We start from the raw sequence: 21,221 nt of genomic DNA, 5'->3' as shown, positions 1-21,221 counted from the left end.
ATACAACTATTTTAAATGTATGATTGCACAGGATCTTTTTTTTTTCATTTATGTCTTGTATTTCATTTGGCAAGGGAATTATATACTATACTAACTCAATGGAATTAGTTTATTCGTTTTTTTCAAGATTGGTAAGCAAGACAAGACCAACCACACATAGTGTGGCGATAAGAGGTTGGAAGACATTCCCATTCCCAATCATCCTATGTCCCCAGCAAGAATGGACCAAAACATGCTGAATGGCAGATGTAAGTATCATTCAGTGACTCTGCAAGTGATTGCTCTGATTTGACTGACTCCACATATGGACAGGTTGGTAGTTAATTATTCTTTAGAAGTGGTTGAATACCATGTACTAGGTCTATGACACCCAGACAGCACAGCAGGACATATTTTGAAACATCTGTCTTGTGAAAGCAGAATCAAGGGCACCAATCATAATTACTTTTCATTCTTTATTGTAATAACAAAAATATACCATATCATTTTTGTGTTACCCACTTTAATTAGATAAAGTTAAGGAGATGCAGAATTTTCAATGACATTTGTCAGCTACCTTCCAGCTACTATTTCTTACAATATATGTGCACTTAGTAATTTTGCATAGTGCTCTGGGCAGTATCTTTGCAGGTAGACATCCATTTTTCCTTGAACCCTCTGATCGCCAGACAGACCTAAAGGGGAGGGGAGAGCGTGAAATAGAGAAAAAATAAAGAAAATAGAAAATATTTTGAACATAAATATAACATACGAACAAAATGAACGGTAAGATGTGACATTACAGCACGGAACAAAGTTGTAATAACATGGTAATGATATGGTAACAAGTTATAGTTACTCACATTGAAACGTTATTAGCCCAGATACCCCGTAATTTTAGTATAATTATATCCTTATTTCAGGGTTACACCACATACTTTGTGCCATAGTATAGATGGTAACAATACGGATCCCTTTTTCCAACCATCTTCCTTATTAAACTCTTATTTCATCCTTAAAGTCTTATAACACAAAGTATTACCCTTAAACAATAATGTAATTATACTGAAATTAAGGGTTATGAATGTTTTTATTGTGAGTATAACTAATTTGTTACGTTACTATTTCCATGTTATTACCATTTTATTCCGTGCTATAACGTAAAGTGCTACCAAATTATCTTTTAGAAGACATTAGTACAATACATATATGCCATCAATCTGTATGATGCATGCTTTCTGGCAGAAACAACCATTACCATGAAAATGAAAATATAAAAAATAATAACAGCATAAATGACTGATACCCAGCATCCCCTGCTCACCCAGTCTTTGGGCAGTCTTTTCAATCTTCCTCAGTGCAGACTGAATGTCTTCTCTCTTTGGCACGAGAACCTCTATCTCCCCAACACAATAGCCAAAGTCGGCCTGGTCAAGGTCTACACGCACTCCACTTTCATCTCCTTCCCCCTCAAAAGTGAATGAACACCTCTGTGTTGTAAACTCTGCAAAGCAAACCAGATTCAGCTCCATCAGCCAGGAATCATTCCCTGTGGGGCAATTCTCTGCGCCTTCAGCTTTGGGTGTGTCTTGGTGGACCGCTGGGTGCATCTGGTCGGCAGTTTTTTGCTCCCCATTACCTTCTTTCATGACCTCTCTCACTTTCAATTGAATTTGAGAAAGATTGGTTATCTCCTGATAGCGTGAACACAGTTCTGCCTTCTGAGGCTCCCCCCCTCTGTCTTCTGCCTTCGTAACTGTGGTGCATTTGAGTTCCCAACATCCCTGGCGACAACGCAGCCACACATCTCTCAAGGTGAGAAGGAAGTCTGGGGTGTCATAATACTGATCTTGGAATTGTTTCTGACCAATACACACCGCTGGTGAGAGAAAAGTTGTAAGAAAGAGGGAGGGGTGCAGAGAAAATGTAGTACATATCATTTGAATGAATAGTTTTCACTGCTAAAAGTATGCAATTTTGTTAGTAATTTGTAAGTACAGTGAGAAATTATATCAAGTAAGTATTAAAAATTAAATCAATCCCGATAAAACTAGATTAACATGGTAGTCTACATTTTAGCTTTCTTTACCAACCTTCATCAGCAGCATTCCACTAGAATGAATCTAGTAGTTAGCCCACATTATACATTAAAATAGTGTATTCTATATTGTAAGTAGCCTACATCAATCATATTTTTAAGTGTTTTTAATATAAAATCAAGAGTTATGGAGATGCCCTCTGGGCACAATGGTACAACTTGGAGGCTACACACCTCCTATCTCTTCCAATTGTTTCTGAATGTCAGCATCACAGACAAATTTCCTCTCCACTTCCACACTCATTGTACTCTGTAATGACACAAATTAATCAGCATCAAAATGCTCACTGTGATATAAATTCATCTAACAACTACACATAAATTCCATTTGGGAAATAGTATGTGGTCCCAATATTGGCCTTGCTGCCGTGTGGAAACGTAGCTACGATCTGTAATAAATACAGAGCGCGTGCAGGAGTAACACTAGATTAGTACATTAGCGTTATACATTTCATATAGGCTACCCCTCACCTTCAATTAACGATCTCTATTACGGATTCAACAGTCTTGTAAAATAGGTTCGAGATTGTTGATTGAGTTTTCCCTTAATCCCTGACAGCCGCAAGTATTTTAGACAGGCGCAGTATGGACACCTAGGTGTTTACTGCATTCCCGAGCATCATAGCCCGTCATAATAACGCAGAACAAGTACATTACAGAGATTGGAAAACCACTGTAGCACCTATGATCTATACTATTTGTATCTTTGTTATAACCATAATCCCCCATATTTCGTGAATAATTAAACTACTGTCATGCAGTACTACACAATAAGATGTACAGTAACATAAAAGGGTTTGGTGAACATACTGTAACAAGTGACCTAATTGGACAGGGGTTCTATAATGCCTAATTGGAAAGTGCCAATCTCATTCAATAGTTTACTGATGGATTCAGAAACAAAACAGCAACCAAATAGCTTTAATCAAACACATATATATGATTATAAATACATGTAAAACTTTACGCAACGTTTTATCTAGATACATGTCGTGATTGTTTAAAGTTTCAATCTGTAGGCTATTCGCCCTGCTTGTTAATTTTCATCCTAATCTGTTGACCCCATAGATATAGAGGATCAGGATTTGGGGTATGAAATCTGATTCAATCCGGCTGATTGAATTCTACAAATGCTTTTTCAGATCAGTGGACATGGCTCTGGAGAAGCCCACTCTCAGCATGCTTCAACAATTAATGTAATTACATTAACCTGCAGAACTGGTTCGACGAGACAAATATTAGGCTATTTGAATCAACTAATATTATTACAGAAAGGTTTTATATTGACGCCAAATGTCTTCGTCCCTGCTGAATGTTAGCAATCAGCCTTGGGGGGAGCTGTCGTGTGTTTACTAGAGGGAAGAGGGGAAAGAGAGAGATAGGGCAAATGAGGGAGGGAGAGAACAGGCGAGGGAGGGCGAGCAAGATAAAACTTTTCAGTTTTAAAGAGCGAGAGGAAGCGTGCGCTGGAGCGGCGACCATGCAGGTAAATGCATTAGCTAATTGCGCTGAAGTTAATTAAACGATATTGGCGATGGCTTAATTGCGATTGTGTGTTTGAAAGATTTCTGTGCAAATGATAGTTTCAATCGAACGATGAATGTTGTATATCAAATGGTTCTATTCACCGAATTCGAACATTAAATTCCAAACTTTTCAACCTCCGTCTCCGTTTCTCTTCACCCCACCACCCCTTTTGCTGTGCGCAGTGTGCAAGTAGTCTGTTTCAAGTAGCTTAGCATTTGATTCTTTTGTCAATTATTGTACGAAGCCATCTAAAATGATTGTAAAGATGTTCATGAATACTAAATATTTTGGATAATGAAGCAGATCATTAAAATGTGTTCTCAGGTTTTGTGGGGGAGGAGGGGGCGCGAGGTTTTTTTACACATCTGTAAAGGGAACCCATATTCATTAATTAAATAGCTTAGTCCATGTAGGCCTCAATTTGCGCTGTTGAGCAGGCAGCGGGTGGTGTAATACTGGATCCCCGATTGGCAGCCCACAATCCGAACGTTAAGTGAAACACTCGAGGCCGAGGTTTCAGACGGAATAACTAAAGCCTACAGTATTTATATATTTGTAGTAGAACGTTATGCTTCAGAATGTGTAGCCATGTACACCTGGGCTTTTTTTTTCCCAGACTAGTTGAGGAAGGTTAAGAGTGCGACGGGTTAAGTTATCTTGCTAGCTAACGTTAGTAGGCTAAGTGCCACGACTGTTATTTTGGTCCTTTTGTTTAATTTCGCAACGTTAATGAATAGACAATGCGGTACGTATTTTCGAGTCTGTTTTTAACCGTGTTCATAATTGCAGGACACAGTTGGTGTGTTTCTTGCATTTCATAACATAAGATAGAAACAACTATTGCGACGTTGATAGCTTGGCTAACTAACGTTAGCTTGCTAGCTAATTGATTCAACGCTGTTCGGCGTAGCTAATTAGGCTGGACGTTTAATTAGCTTAAGAATCACGAGCATTGGCCATTTTTTATCAATACCGTTGTTATATAAAGCCTTAAACTATGTTTTATAACTCATTACACTTTCTCAACCATAAATAATCATGCAACCTTGCTGGTAAAACGATATTTTCTGGGCACGGCTAGATAATTGGTGTGGACGGAAGTGGGCAAATACAAGTGTTGGTATTTGGCTTTTGTTTTTATCGCGCCTCGATTAATTTAGTATTATTCAAAGTTGGATCTTAATAATAGCGACGATGTAAGTCGTTTAGTCTAATCACAAAATTTCTGCCGAGTAGCATTGGAAAAGGACAACACTGCATTGAGTTCTCATGGTGAGGTATGTTGGCCATTAGGCTATTTTGTTAACGTTAATGTGTGTGTGATCAAATGTCCATTATTCGCTCATTAGTTATAAAGCGATATGATATTATGTTTTGCATGACACTAAATATCATACTAGTCTCTTAAATGTGCACAGTTAATGCTGGTCAAGGTCAATAATCAGGCCATTCACTTACGTTTTAATTGGAAGTGGTTTAAATGTTTCTTCGTGTCACATGACATTGCAATTACATGTAAGAAATATAAAGTATTTTTATTGCAGTCTTTTTACTTGTTAATTGGCAGTCCTCAGAGGAATGTAATTTGATGTTGATTAATTGATTTGGACCAAGTTTAATTGATACTATTCTTGGTAGGTCTAATGTAGCCTAAACAATTAGGCTAGGCTATATATTTATGTTATCTAATAGTTCATTATCTATATTGAGGCCTAACTTGGATTACTTTCTGTTTAGGTTTATTTTTATTTCCAACATACTTAATGAAAATATTTGCACTGTATAGCTTATTTAATTTTTGTTCTACAGAGATACACCACTGGATATGGTAATGATTTAAAAGCAATATTTTTAAATCCACTAAAATACATTTTGATCTTGCAGGAGGAGTCAGGTGAGACAGTGTGCCGTGACAGCAACAGGGTGACGGTGTGGTTGTGTCCCCTGTGTCAACAAGGGTTACCAGACAGGGGCTCCCTTGCTCTGCACCTGAATGACGGACATAGTGTGCTTCCTAACTGTGTAGACAAGCTGCTGGACATTGTAAGTAGCGCTGTGCAAGTTCATTCTGGAATAGTATTTTCTTTTCCCATGTAGGATACATCACACAAATAAACAAAACTTGACTTTTGTGTCTTATGTTGATGTATTTAATGAATGATTCTTGGATGATGGCAAACATAATACATTAACAATTATTGTACATGCATTATTTGTATACGTTATTGTTATTGTAGTTTCCCAAAAGCCTCTTAAGGCTAAGTTCATCTTTAGAACCTTCGTAGGAACATTGTTAAATCTCCGAGCTGTTTCCCAAAACCATCGTTACTAAAGCTGCATTTGAAAACGCTTGTTATTTACGGACTGCCTTAGACCACTCGTAGAACAGCTAAGTCCGTTGTAAGATGCGTTTTTTCTCTCTAACGCGCCACTTTTATACATAGTTCTCCACTAAACAGAATCAATATGTTGCTTTAAAAGATAAATAGCCTACAGTATAAGCTACATAGGCCTATATAATTAAATAATATTTAAATACATTTCATGTTCATTCGAGTTCTATTTTGCTAATTGTAGGCTACAGTCTATAATTTTGCCTCAATATATTTAATGATGCGTAACAACGTGTGCAATGTGCCAAATCTTGATTTACTGCATTATTATAGGGTAAGCATTAGAATAAGCCGCCTCAATATTTTCAGCCATAGGTGATATCATTCTAGGAGCTGATCCGTCGTCAGTTTTGTGGAATAATTGAAATGTTAAGGTAAGATTTTAATTGAGAAAGCTGATCCGAGAGCATCGCTGCCTTTCGATCCTATCAGAATCGACACATGCCTCAACAATGCACTTTTTAAAATTTTTATTTTTATTTAACCAGTTAAGCCAGTTGTGAACAAGTTCTCATTTACAACTGCGACCTGGCCAAGATAAAGCAAAGCAGTGCGATTAAAAACAACAACACAGAGTTACATATGGAATAAACAAAACGTACAGTCAATAACACAATAGGACATTTATATACAGTGTGTGCAAATGTAGTAAGTTATGGAGGTAAGGCAATAAATAGGCCATAGTGCAAAATAATTACAATTTAGTATTAACACTGGAATGATAGATGTGCAGAAGATGATGTGCAAATAGAGATACTGGGGTGCAAATGAGCAAAATAAATAACAATATGGGGATGAGGTAGTTGGGTGGGCTAATTACAGATGGGCTGTGTACAGGTGCAGTGATCGGTAAGCTGCTCTGACAACTGATGCTTAAAAGTTAGTGAGGGAGATAAGAGTCTCCAGCTTCAGAGATTTTTGCAGTTCGTTCCAGTCATTTGCAGCAGAGAACTGGAAGGAATGGCGGCCAAAGGAGGTGTTGGCTTTGGGGATGACCAGTGAGATATACCTGCTGGAACGCATACTACGGGTGGGTGTTGCTATGGTGACCAATGATCTAAGATAAGACAGGGATTTGCCTAGAAGTGATTTATAGATGACCTGGAGCCAGTGGGTTTGGCGACGAATATGTAGTGAGGGCCAGCCAACGAGAGCGTAAAGGTCACAATGGTGGGTAGTATATGGGGCTTTGGTGACAAAACGGATGTCACTGTGATAGACTACATCAAATTTGCTGAGTATAGTGTTGGAAGCTATTTTGCAAATGACATCGCCGGAGTCAAGGATCGGAAGGATAGTCGGTTTTACGAGGGCATGTTTAGCAGCATGAGTGAAGGAGGCTTTGTTGCGAAATAGGAAGCCGATTCTAGATTTAACTTTGGATTGGAGATGCTTAATGTGAGTCTGGAAGGAGAGTTTACGGTCTAACCAGACACCTAGGTATTTGTAGTTGTCCACATATTCTAAGTCAGACCCGCCGAGGGTAGTGATTCTAGTCAGGCGGGCGGGTGCAAGCAGCATTCGATTGAAGAGCATGCATTTAGTTTTACTAGCGTTTAAGAGCAGTTGGAGGCCATGGAAGGAGTGTTGTATGGCATTGAAGCTCGTTTGGAGGTTTGTTAACACAGTGTCCAATGAAGGGCCAGATGTATACAAAATGGTGTCGTCTGCGTAGAGGTGGATCTGAGAATCACCAGCAGCAAGAGCGACATCATTGATATACACAGAGAAAAGAGTCGGCCCAAGAATTGAACCCTGTGGCACCCCCATAGAGACTGCCATAGGTCCAGACAACAGGCCCTCCGATTTGACACATTGAACTCTATCTGATAAGTAGTTGGTGAACCAGGCGAGGCAGTCATTTGAGAAACCAAGGCTATTTAGTCTGCCAATAAGAATGCAGTGGTTGACAGAGTCGAAAGCCTTGGCCAGGTCGATGAAGACTTGGCGAATGTTCTCTCTGCGTGGTGTTTTGGGAAACGCATGCTATATCTGCAGCCGTTGTAGGAAATATGCATCGTTAAAACATCGCTATCCGGAAACCGGGCCTAGGATGTGATGACACAAAACAATGCAACTTCCCTTAGGGCAATTAGTAGAGGTTCTCTGGTTATGTGAAATAATGCAAAATCATAGAATGAGTCACCAATTTGTACCAAGATGCTCTCTTGTTGGACTGCAACACTAAGCAGCGAGTTCCTGTGTCAGCAAAATTGAGTCTTAAGGTAAAGTTTCCTTGACATATTTTTCGTAATGAAGTTTTCTTCTCTCTTTACCAGGCTGCTCCCAAACAGGGGGCGAGTGGAGTGGACGGGGACACTGATGTTAAGCATGACGCAGGCGAGTTTGTCCTCTGATTAATAGCAGTACCTACGGTTTTGTCTGTCTTTATGAATTTATTTGAGTTATGGATTATTTGAATAGATACAAGCACATTTACATATTGAGTAGCCTAAACAATTAGCTTGTGTTCATTTTAAACGCCTGTCCCTAGAAGGTTGTTACACCTACAAGTATCAATATGCTATGACTGTATTTGTGTTGTTAGTTAATCAGGTTCTGTCAGGGTTCCATCGACCAAAACAGCTGCTGAAATATCTTGTCTTTCTGTTTCATATCAGATGCTGCATCATTACAACTGAAGCTTTTAGAAGCCTCAGCCTCCCTCTCAGACCCATGTCAAATTAATGAGAACACTGAAGGACCCCAGCATTACCACAGTAGGCACACTCTCATTGGGTCTGGAGACAAAGATAAAGAGATGGATAAGGAAGTAGAGGGAGTGAGAGACCCGGAGGGAGGTGGAGTTGTTTTGGGGTCGGATCAGGAGAGAGATCAGTCCACAGAAACACCTGACGACAATGAAAAGTCCACAGGAAAAAATGGTGTACTGGCTGATGGCGATGACAGCCGTCCATTCAAGTGTAATGCGTGCTTAGAGGCTTTTCCTACCAGGACCGCATTGTGTGTTCACTACAACTCTGCATCCCATGTGCAACAGATGAGAACAGGATCCCTAAAACAGGGTGGAGAAAATGACACCCCTGCTCCCTCAGTCCCTTTTCTGTCTCGGCCATATTTATCAAACAAGCCCTACCAGTGCGCTGTGTGTCGAGTCTCTTACAACCATGCCATTACCCTGGAGAGTCATTTGAAATCTGTTTTGCACCAGACCCGCAGCAGAAATGCAGGAATCTCTGCCAACAGTGCAACTGGAAATTCGGGAAGCAACAACATGGCTACAAACTTAGTTGTTACCTCTGGGGGCAGCACTGCACAGTTGGTTAGCCCCACCAGCAGCAATTGTGTCACCCCGGCAAGCCTGACAGCAGCAGCAATGACAACCAAAGACGGAGAACCAATTCAAACCCAGCCGGCTCCCTCACTGCTTTCCTCCCCTGTGGCCTCTGCTCAGGCAGTCTCTGCCTTTCTCACCCTTCTCACGTCCAGCCCAAGCTCTCTCTCGCACTCCCTCCTCCCCTCTCTGTTTGCGGCTGGGGCGTCCCCTGCCACACCTCAACTCATACCCCAGCATCAGATGCTCATGCCCTTTATCGTGAATGGGCTCCAAACACAAAGCCAGAGTCTAAACCCAGAGCTTTTGACACAGTCTGTACCCCTTCTAGGTCTCAATGCTGCCCAGCAAGCTATCCTGGCCCAAAGACTCAGTAGCTTACAGAACCAGTGGCCAACTGTCAGCCTCCAAGCAACCACACAAACCTGTTCAGAAGACAACCAAACAAACAAGAGCAAATTGAAGGAAGAGACGAACGAGACAACAATTGAGGAGAAAGTGTCACTGAAGGCTGGGAAGGGGAAACATTGGCCTCTGGAATGTGATGATGGAGAAAGAGAGATTTGTGAGGAGGAGGATAGTAAGGGATATGCGCAAGAGCTCATCAGCGCCTTAGTAAGCAAAAATAACAGGGTTGAGTCGTGTAGGATAGATGGAGATAATGAAATGAATGATGGCACAACAGACGAAGGGAACTCTGCAGATGGAAAAGGGGGGGACATTGACAAGTGTATTGACCGCTCACCATCTGTTACCAGCAACTCAAGCATGAGTCCTACCACATTAAATCTTATGCTTAGCCCTGATTGTACTCCTCAAAAATCTCAAGTTGGCACAAGCCCTTGTGCCTCTGTCTTGTCACCAAAATTGAGCCCCTTTAAACGCGCCTTAAATTCCCCTGATCCAACTCGTCCCCATGCTAATTGGAGGGCTCGGCACTTCTCCCAAGGCCCCCCGATACTGTCAGAGTTCCAGATACAGGTTCTGCATGCGTTTCTGGAGTCTCGTAGTGGGACTGACGCAGCCAGTCCTCCCCATGATGACTGTGAGTCGTTGGGCAGGGAGGTGGGGCTCACCGAGGCGGAGGTACACAAGTGGCTCACTGACGCCCAAAGCGCCAAAGAAAGGCAGAAAGGTGGGGGTGCAGGGTACATGCGCAGCATTGCAGCCTACAATAAAAGATACAAGCGTCTTGATAACGAAGAGGATGGAGGTGCTCTTACAATAGATGGGCCTGAGGGTGGGGACAGCGGTGGGGCCTCTGGCAGTCACGCAATGGATTTGTCCAATAGTGGACGAAGGCGGAATGAGTTGGGGAGGGAGAGCCAAGGGGACTCTTGTCTGGCCTCTGACTCAGGCAATGAAGAATTCTACACCTCTGTCATCGTGAGTGAGGAGGACAGCCTGAGTGGCTCCATGAGGGAGGGGCCAGGCAGCCCTGCTAAAGAGGAGGCTCTGATAGAACTGGCAGAAGACAAGGGCTCAGGAGGAGGAAAGGTACTGCGCTCCACCACTGTGTTTCTCTCGGACGCCGAGGATGACTATGATGACGAGGAGGCTGCAGCTCAGAGAGCAAAGAGGAGAAAGAGGAAGAGGGAGTTGGAGCGGGAAGAGGTGGAGGTCAAGAAGGAGAGATTAGACCCCGACGTGGATTTGGAACTGGAGGCCCAAGCTGATCCTCCTTCCCAACTTTCTATCGCCATTGACCAACGAGGCCTTCCAAGTGGCATTCTACACTCCCTCCCTCTGTCTTTGTCCCTTGCTCCATTCTCTACTCAGTTCCTTAGCCCCTATGTTCTCTCTCTCCCTCCCTCAGTGGTTGGCCTCGGAGTTGCAGAAGGAGATGGAGGCAAATTACCTGCCTTTCCAAACCCCCCTAACATCACCCGGTTCTCTGACCCTCTCATTACATCACACCTCTCCCTCCATACCCACACCTCCCACTACATGTCTAATGGTGGAGACTGTGAGGCTGCTTTAGATCTCAGCATCAGGAAAAGACACAGCTCAACATCTGCTTCCTCCACGTCTCTCATGGGTGACAAGACTTCAGCACAAAAGGGCCGTCTGCTTGACGGGCTCGGTCTAAGGCCCACAGCTTTTGGGTTACCTGAGGAAGGGAGACTCGGTGTGGTCAAGGTCAAACCTGAGCAAGCAACTTCCAACAGCAGTGGCTTTGCCAGTGGCAATAACATGGCCAAGGCCAGCACTGTTTACATGAGGGCAGCAGAGAGGTTGAACACCTCCATAATTGAGAGAGAAAAGGAGAGAGAGAGGGAAAGGGAAAAAGAGGAGAGGGACCAGAAAGGCAGGCCCAAAGCACGACGGTACAGGGACATGAGACGTTCCAGGACCATCATCCAGGCTGAGCAGCTCGATGTGCTTTATGGTTGCTATTTCAAAGATCCAAATCCTGGGAAACATGAGTTTGAGCAGATATCAGAGTGGGTCCATCTCCCAAAGAAAGTTGTACAGATCTGGTTCCAGAACATGCGGGCTAGAGAGCGCAAGGGTGAGGTTCGCTTCGTCAGTGATGGCACTCTGGCAGCAGTTGGCAAACCACTCATCAAGTTCACCTGGCCACTGTCACAACCCATCTTCTCCAGCACCCCCAAATCAAACACCAACAGCAGTGTGTCTACTGGAGCCAATCCAGTACAGGCCCTCCCAAAAATGGAGGTGAAGAAGGAGGAAATTGTCAAAATCAAAAACCAAGTTCCAAACAGGCCCAAGGAGGTGGCCTCTTCCGTTTCCTCCATGAGCAGCAGTGTGTCTGCAGTGCCAAAGACCAAAATGGAGATGACAAACAATGTCACAATGGTCAAAATCGCCCCCAAATGCATCGCTCAGTCTCTCCCTGTCGTACCCAAGGAGACCCGTCCTACCCCGCCTCGCCCTCCTCCCAAACATGCACCTGAAGAGGAAGTTGGGGAAAATGACTCCGATGAGGAAGTGGATGATCATAACCAAGAGAAGCCACTAGCTGGGCCTGGCTCCACCAACCGCATGGTACCAAAAATGCCCTCCACTCCAATTAGCAAGTCCCTTGCTGCAACATCTCAAAAAAAAAATGGGCTCAACTACTGGTCGGCCAAGGGCCCCTTTAAGATCAACACGCTTTCTAGGGAACAGTTGGGTCTGTCAACCCCCCGTACTCCCACAGTTGTCGGCGCCACTGCTGCCACCGCTGCGCTCAGTATTTCTGCTGCTGCCTCTGCTGCTGCTTCTACCGCTGCAACCACCACCACCACGACAGCAAGCGCAAGCCCTCAGACCACTGTCAGCATTGTCACCATCGCCAAGACTGCTCCATCGGAGAGTAGCTTCCTGCACCACTCCACCACCCGCAGGCCGCGCACACACCTGTCCTGCCTGCAGCTGTCCATCCTGCAGTCTTGCTATGAGACGTGTGCCCACCCTAACGCGCTGGAGTGTGAGGCAATAGGGACGGAGCTGGGGCTGCCGCTCAAGGTGGTGCAGATCTGGTTCCAGAATACCCGCGCCAAGGAGAAACGCTGGAGGCTGCAGCAGGAGAAACTGGTGAGACATTTGACTGTATAGTATGTAATGCATTGGTGTGTGAAGTTGTTCATATTTTCTGTACTTTAAAGGCCGGTTTCCCAGACACAGATCTGCTGTGCATATCTCTAGGACTAGGCTTAATCTGTGTCTGGGCAACTGTCCCTAAAACTTTGCTCCTTGTCTAGAAGTGTGTATATGTACAGTACCAGTCAAAAGTTTGGACACACCTACTCATTCAATGTGTTTTTCTTTATTTTTACTATTTTCTACATTGTAGAATAATAGTGGAGACATCAAAACTATGAAATAACGGATGAATATTGATGATAATAATGGAATCATGTAGTAACCAAAAAAGTGTTTAACAAATCAAAATATATTTTATATTTGAGATTCTTCAAAGTAGCCACCCTTTGCCTTGATGACAGCTTTGCATACTCTTGGCATTCTCTCAACCAGCTTCACCTGGAATGCTTTTCCAACAGTCTTGAAGGAGTTCCTACATATGCTGAGCACTTGTTGGCTGCTTTTCCTTCACTCTGCGGTCCAACTCATCCCAAACCATCTCAATTTGGTTGAGGTCGGGGGATTGTGGAGGCCAGGTCATCTGATGCAGCACTCCATCACTCTCCTTCTTGGTCAAATAGCCCTTACACAGAATGGAGGTGTGTTTTGGGTCATTGTCCTGTTGAAAAACAAAACAAATGATAGTCCCGCTAAGCCCAAACCAGATGGGATGGTGTATCACTGCAGAAGGCTGTGGTAGCCATGCTGGTTAAGTGTGCTTTGAATTCTAAATAAATCAGACTGTCACCAGCAAAGCACCCCCACACCACCTGCTTCATGGTGGGAACCATACGTGGAGATAATCTGTTCACCTACTCTGCATCTCACAAAGACACGGCGGTTGGAACCAAAAATCTCAAGGTTGGACTCATCAGACCAAAGGACAGATTTCCACTGGTCTAATGTCCATTGCTTGTGTTTCTTGGCCCAAGCAAGTGTCTTCTTTTTATTGGTGTCCTTTAGTAGTGATTTCTTTGCAGCAATTCGACCATGACGGCCTGATTCACGCAGTCTCCTCTGAACAGTTGATGTTGAGATGTGTCTGTTACTTGAACTCTGAGGTGCAGTCTGAGGTGCAGTTAATTGCCGATTTCTGAGGCTGGTAACTCTAATGAACTTCTGGGCCTTCCTTTCCTGGGGCGGTCCTCATGAAAGCCAGTTTCTTCATCAGCGCTTGATGGTTTTTGCGACTGCACTTGAAGAAACTTTCAAAGTTATTGACATTTTCCGGATTGACTGACCTTCATGTCTTTTAAAGTAATGGACTGTCGTTTCTCTTTGCTTATTTGAGCTGTTCTTTCCATAATACGGATTTACCACCTCTACCTTGTCACAACACAACTGATTGACTCAAACGCATTAAGAAGGAAATAATTCCACAAATTAACTTTTAACAAGGCACACCTGTTAATTGAAATGCATTCCAGATGACTACCTCATGTAGCCGGTTGAGAGAATGCCAAGAGTGTGCAAAGCCTGTCATCAAGGCAAAGGGTGGCTACTTTGAAGAATCTCAAATATAAAATATATTTTGATTTGTTAAAAAAAAATTTGGTTACTACATGATTCCATATGTGTTATTTCATAGTTTTGATGTCTTCACTATTATTCTACAATGTAGAAAGTAGTAAAAATAAAGAGAAACCCAGGAATGAGTAGCTGTGTCCAAACTTTTGACTGGTACTGTACGTTGAGGTAACTCACCAGTGACCTTTTTCGGCTTTTTGTTAACATGTATTTCAGAAACCACTGTTGGAGTAACGTCTTTATCTCTCTGCCCCTCTCTCTCCCTCTTCTAGTCTCCAATGTCGTCAGATCCCTCCAAGAAGGTTGACATGAGCTCAGGCAGCTATCTGCAGTACAACGCTCTGCGAGCCCACCGTCCTATCCTTCCCAAACCGGTTCAGCTGACTGTCCTGGAGCCCTCTTCTCCCCCAGCCAGGGGCCAGCCTGCAGGTCGAGAGACGCTGAGAGGCAGGTGCGAGGCCTGCAATGCAGGCTTTGAGTCCAGAGCAGCAGCAAGATCCCATGTCTTCTCCCCTCGACATCTAGCCACTCTGAGAACCACTAACTTTGGCCAGCCGGCGACCATAATCAACAACGGATCTGATACCGGGTCCAGTTCTGTCTCCGCCTTAGGGTCTGTTGTGGAGGACCCTCCAGCTTCCCCAACCCCACCCCCAGCCAGCAGCATCAGCTAAGGCACCCGTCAGTGCTGGTAAAGACTCAGGACCCATTGGGCTCCTTACATTTTAATAAACAGAAATTGGGCACTGGTCTTCCAAGCTAATATTCTTTGGTTTCCGATGTTTGGAAAGGCCCTGTCGCCCTTGCTCCCTCTCATTGGACGTCTTTCTGCCGAGTTCTTGTTTCCAAACTGGACTCATTTGGATACACTGCTTCACGCTTCATCAAAAGTTATCAAATGACTGATGAACATGTACCAGTCCCCTTTTGATATTTTCCTGGCCTGCAGTTATAATCCTTGTTGTCTCATCCTTGTCCTTAAAATTACTCTTACAATACTTGTGTATTATCCCCTGAAGACTGTGCTTATGCAAAACGATTAGGCCATTATATGACTGATTGCAAGATTCTTATCCTCATAAGTGCTCCTAGAAATTGGTGTTTTTAAAAGTGGACCAGGCACTTGTGTTTGAGACGGGGTCCGATATTACATTTCCTGTAGTATACTTCTTCCCAAGTCATTTGACCAGAACAAATGAGAAGTAGCTCTGTTTTAGTGGCTTTGAACTCAAGCAGTCTTGATTTGATCTGTATCAACACCTTTTTGTTACGATACAGGTGGAGTGTTCAATTAGAGGAGAAGGTGTATTTCACTTTACTTGGATTTTAAAGGTACTTTTAACTGGTTGTGACTAGAATTGGCTTGTTAAACTGAACAGATTATTATCCCCTCCTGTAAACACATTGGCTGCGGCTGAAATGGCATCCTATTCCCTATATAGTGCACTACTTTTGACTAGAACCCTATGGGACTAGAGACCAACTCACTCTGTTCTCATGACAATCCTCTATAGATGGGCGGGGGGATGAGAGGCTGAAGAGGGCAGACTCATTATACAGCACTTTTATGTGTTTCACATTGTATGAAACGTTTTTATTCTTAAGCATTCTTATGCAGAGCGTCTTTCTACTTAATGAAATATGCGCATGTTGGATATCTTATGGTAAGTCACAATAATTAAATTGAAACATTGTTTTTTGATAGTTGCAGTCTGTCAGGAAAAAGGTATGTATTGGCTCATTAAACACCAAACAAAAGGCGGATCAGACCTTACTGCCGTGCAAGGAGTCTCTTAGTCCAGACACTATTGTTGAATTATTTCCTATTAATTCACTACTGGTGTGCAAGATCTATTGAATGAGTATGTGGAGCAAGAAAATTGTATATTTCCTCCCTTTTTCTTATTTGGTCAATTAAAATATCCACAACGGATCATTCCATAAGATTGGAACAAGTGCTATTGCTTATAACCATCAATATACATCAACTTCCTGTGGAGGTCAAATGAAACAGATTTGACAAAGATAAGAAAAGAACAGGATTTGAATTTTGGGGGTTTAATTTATATTTCTTTGTCTTTAAACATATGTGGTTGCAAGCTAATACTTGTCATCTTTGTACCGGGTAGAAATAATGCAACTAGTCCAGAAACCAAGAGAGGGGAGTCAGTTGGGTACTCTAGTCACCTTTTGTAAGCAATCGGGACGTACAAAAAGTCAAGACGGCACTAACAAAGAAGGTGCTGTTTTGAAGGACGCATAAAATACTAAATATGTTTTTCCTTCGGTTTTATGTTGTATATTATTGTTATTAATAATGTTACTATTAATAGTTTTAACAAAATGCAAAATTAAATGATTTTTTAAAAAGAAATATATTACGAAAAACTGATATTCCAAAGTTATCCTTCCTTTTGCTTTCTGTCATTTAAAAAAACCAAAAAGCAATCTTGAGGTTGACAGAGAGCAGGAGAGATGTTCTTCATGCAAACTGTAAAGGAACTTCCATGTCTTGACACTTGAGCCAGTCCAACATTTTTACCATGAGCTACAGATTAATTAATTTCAGCCTTCACAACATGGGGAAGGCACTTGATTGGGCTCAAAGACTAAAAGTTTTAATAATTACTAATGGTTTTTTAATGGTGTTGAGCTGTAGCTTTTGTCTAAAACAAGGACTGGGTTGCAGTGCTTCAAGTATGGGATTACACGGTGTTGCACTGTCCAAGGTAGATAGGTTTTATGGAGATCTGCTTTTTATTCTAATCATTTTTCATTGTCACTTGATTATCACTATTGTTATAACTGTACTACTTCTGCTATTGTTATCATTACTCTCATCACTGTTTTTATTATTATTGACCCATAACGGTTTTTATGATGCCTCTTTTCTCAAGAAAGATGGTATTGGTATGAATATTGAACAATAATGGTGGCAGTGTGTTATAAGATGTTAGAATATTGATTAAGCTTATATTTTTCCTCACTTGTACTTTCATTTTGTGTTGGATCTCCATTCAGTTTTCTTTTGGTATACAGAAAACAAATAAAATCAATTGAACAACAAAACTGGTCTACTTAGCATGTTATGGGTATGTGAATTAGGTTAATTGCTTGGTAAATGAATTTCACTAGTCCTTTGTAATAGGCTTGTCCTTGTTATCATAGCCAAGAGAATTGATGTATTTGTAAATTCATGATGAACCAATAGCATATTTTCCTTTTTGCCATGTTAGTACTCATTTATCAATAACATGTAAGCACAAATCTGTGCATAAACCATGCGTGGGAAAATGTCCACGCAAAGTGTGAGATTTATCAATATGAACGTTGGCTTGAGTGTGTACATTTACACACAGCCATGACCATTTGTACGCACAGTGCCAAGTGGTAGAATAAGGGAACCGCTTGTCAAGCGTAGAATGGGGAAAATAGGTTTTAAAATTGTGAGTAATAATTCAATCATTTTTCTATTTCATTGTATTTGCATTGTGAATGCAACGTATCTTTGACATGCTATATATATACTGAACAAAAATATAAATGCAACAATTTCAAAGATTTTACTGAGTTACAGTTCATATAAGGATATCAGTCAATTGAAATAAATTCAATAGCTCCTAATGTATGGATTTCACATGACTGGGCAGGGGTGCAGCCATGGGTGGGCCTTGGAGGGCATAGGCCCACCCACTTGGCAGCAACGCCCAGCCAATCAGAATGGGTTTTCCCCCACAAAAGGGCTTTTTTACAGACAGAAATACTCCTCAGCACCCCATCCCCCTTCAGACGATCCGGCAGGTGAAGAAGCCGGATGTGGAGGTCCTGTGCTGGCGTGGTTACACGTGTTCTGCCGTTGTGAGGCCGGTTGGACGTACTGCCAAATTCTCTAAAACGATGTTGGAGGCAGCTTATGGTAGAGAAATTAACATTCAATTCTCTGGCAAGATCTCTGGTGGACATTCCTGTAGTCAGCATGCCAATTGCACGCTCCCTCAAAACTTGAGACATCTGTGGCATTGTGTTGTGTGACAAAACGGTGATATTTTAAAGTGGCCTTTTATTGTCCCCAGCACAAGGTGCACCTGTGTAATGATCATGCTGTTTAATCATCTTCTTGATATGCCACACCTGTCAAGTGGATGGATTATCTTGGCAAAGGAGAAATGCTCACTAACAAGGATGTAAACACATTTGTGCACAACATTTGAGATAAATAAGCTTTTTGTGTGTATGGAACATTTCTAGGATCTTTTATTTCAGCTCATGAAACATGGGACCAACACTTCACATGTTGCGTTTATATTTTTGTTCAATGTAATTTGACCACATCAGTGCATTTGTTACATAATAATCCATATACAGTACAGTAATTTGTTAAATTAGAGGTATGTGTGAAATTGAAACCATTGTTGAAATACTATAATAGACTGAGATAATGGGAAATCGAATGAGAGATGGCTGATCTTGCTTGATTTGGCACACGCTGCATTTCGCAGAGAGGGCGTTTTAAGAGACAGGTGGGACTTTTTCTGCAGAAAGTACATATTGGTTTATCAGATATAATTTCCCTAAACCAATTTTATAGGGTTATTGTGAGGATTTAAGACCTACTTTAAGAAGGCAAACACATGCCACTCCGGTGCACATTCAAGTGGACCATTAGGACAATTAAGTTGCTTTAGCAATGGCTAATGAGTAGGCAAATGAGTAGGCAACACTCATCAATAAGCATCCATCTCCAACAGCTCATGTAGGCGTTTAGGTCAATTTAGCTGTTCTGCAGAATGAAGGAGTCGTGCGTTCCACATTGCCGCTACATTCAGCAGCGTCTTTTGCGCATCACATAACCTATCACCTGCACATAAAGAGTGGAAGCCTTTTCTCCATTCATATTTGAGAACCCATTGATCCCCTCTTGACTTAATTAAACCTGTTGTGCGATGCTGTATGGAAATGGTATGTTACAGTTCGCTTTGCTGATGATTGCATCCGAAACATTGGATCATCGACGGATGTGAGATGCGGATTGGCAAGCTCCCGCTTAAAAGTGTCGTTGCCAAAAACCCTAGGGTGGATAGCAGTTTGATGTGCACCGGAATGGCATGTGTTTGCCTGTCTAAAGTAGGTCTTAAATCCTCGCAAAGATCCTATAAGATTGGTTTTGGGAAACGATATCTGATGAGCCAATCTGTACTTTGCAAAAAAGCCCCACTTGTCTCTAAAAACGCGCTCTCTGCTAAAAGTAGCGTGTGCCAAATCTTCCAAGAGAGCAAGATCAGCCATCTGGCATTCGATTTCCCATTATCTCAATCTTTTTAAAATAGTATTTCAACAATGGTTTCACTTTCACACATGCCTCTAATTTAACAAATTACTTTACTTTATATGGATTATTATCGTAACCAAATGCACTGATGTGGTCAAATTATACATAGCCTATCAAGATACAGTATGTTGCATAAATTCACAATGGAAATACAATTACATCGGAAAATAATTTAATTATTAGGCCTACTCTCACCATTTCCAACACCTTTTCCCCATTCTACGTTTGACAAGCAGTTCCACCACTTGGCACTGTGCATACACATGGTCATGGCTGTGCGTAAATTTACGCACACTCTCAAGCAAACGTTCATATTGATAAATCTCACACTTTTCGTGGAAATTATCCCACGCATGGTTTACGCACAGATTTGTGCCTATGCGTGATTGATAAATGAGGCCCCTGGGCTTTTGGCATGGATGGTAGAGCTCTTGTCTCTGGACCGCAGGATAGTACAATCGCACCCAACTACTGTACTTCTGTATACATCAGTCGGCTACACTGGTGGCAGAGGTGGGATGCCTATTGGGCCTTTGTGAAAGCTCATTTGGATACGCCTATGGGGCCTGGGCACGTGGACGCAGTAGCATAGGGTGATGATAGTGCTACTGCCTGTGAGGAGCTCTCAATATACATCGGTCGTCTGCAGTTAGATATTTACAGTTATTAAACAGCCAGCCATTTAGTTTTTAGATTACAACCTAATCTGCAACCTGATCTGGTAGTATAATATAAACAAATGGTATAAATTACATTTAGCAATGTGCTTTATTCACAAAGCTTTCTCTCACTACACGTTTCTTGCAGTAACATCAATCACCACCATTTCTGAGGATTTTTGTCATTTTTATTATTTCAATATTGAAAGTGTGCATTGCTGCCAGTGAAAGGTCATTGAGGTGGATTCACCTGACTCGAAGGTGTCACACTAGTTGCAAAGATTTATATAACTAAACCAAGATAGACCACAGCATATCGTTTCCAATGGGAACAAATGAGTTATAGTGGGCAGAACACGCAAGGAGGTGTGCAGAGCCAAGCACGAGCAAGCGAGATCCTATTGGCCAGTTCTAGCATGCGTCGGCATATTTCCGTTAGGGAACGCCTACTATGTGAAGTACGCGTGTTCATTAACTCAATTCGCCTTTGCACTCCTTCTAAATAACGCGATTTAAAAAAACATGTTGGCAAAGGGTAAAGTGTACAAGACTTAGTCCACTCTATTCATAACAGATTCTAGTTTTGGGAACAGAAAACTGTATTGAGATCAAACGTTTTATCGATGAGAAATTTGGCAGAATGTTAGTCAAAATCATCTCCTTCCATCTTTTCCAAATGCCGGGCACTGGGCTTCTTCTCACTACCATATTTGGTAGTTTGTGGAAACGCGAAGCGGATGCTTCACATTTATACATCTGGTGAAATATCTGAAAATACAGTCATAGGTCGAAAGACAAATGGGGTTGGCTTTGTATTTGACAGATT

The 21,221-nt window shown here is 42.1% G+C and overlaps 2 protein-coding genes across 3 annotated transcripts; one reads left to right on the top strand and one right to left on the bottom strand.

Moving 5' to 3' along the window:
* Positions 1–435: 435 nt before the first annotated feature.
* thtpa (thiamine triphosphatase) lies at positions 436–2,668 on the bottom strand. The gene is made up of 4 exons (XM_041881899.2): positions 2,549–2,668; positions 2,252–2,327; positions 1,304–1,858; positions 436–674 (listed from the first exon to the last, which is right to left on the bottom strand). The coding sequence occupies exons 2-4, from the start codon at positions 2,319–2,321 to the stop codon at positions 574–576; spliced, it is 726 nt and encodes a 241-aa protein (XP_041737833.1). The 5' UTR covers positions 2,322–2,327; positions 2,549–2,668; the 3' UTR covers positions 436–573.
* Positions 2,669–3,484: 816 nt separating this feature from the next.
* Positions 3,485–15,927, top strand: LOC121569153 (zinc finger homeobox protein 4). Of its 2 annotated transcripts, none has more exons than XM_041879826.2 (5): positions 3,485–3,563; positions 5,489–5,647; positions 8,277–8,337; positions 8,619–12,832; positions 14,680–15,927. In XM_041879826.2, the coding sequence occupies exons 1-5, from the start codon at positions 3,558–3,560 to the stop codon at positions 15,079–15,081; spliced, it is 4,842 nt and encodes a 1,613-aa protein (XP_041735760.1). In that variant the 5' UTR covers positions 3,485–3,557; the 3' UTR covers positions 15,082–15,927. The 2 variants fall into 2 exon arrangements, with proteins under 2 accessions (XP_041735760.1, XP_041735761.1); XM_041879827.2 differs by lacking the exon at positions 3,485–3,563 and adding an exon at positions 3,776–4,876.
* Positions 15,928–21,221: the final 5,294 nt, after the last annotated feature.

The sequence above is a fragment of the Coregonus clupeaformis genome, chromosome 7, assembly GCF_020615455.1.
Source record: "Coregonus clupeaformis isolate EN_2021a chromosome 7, ASM2061545v1, whole genome shotgun sequence".
In the NCBI taxonomy this organism is placed as follows: Eukaryota; Metazoa; Chordata; class Actinopteri; order Salmoniformes; family Salmonidae; genus Coregonus; species Coregonus clupeaformis.
Note: the sequence above shows the minus strand (reverse complement) of the source record. Positions and strands in the feature narration are given on the sequence as shown.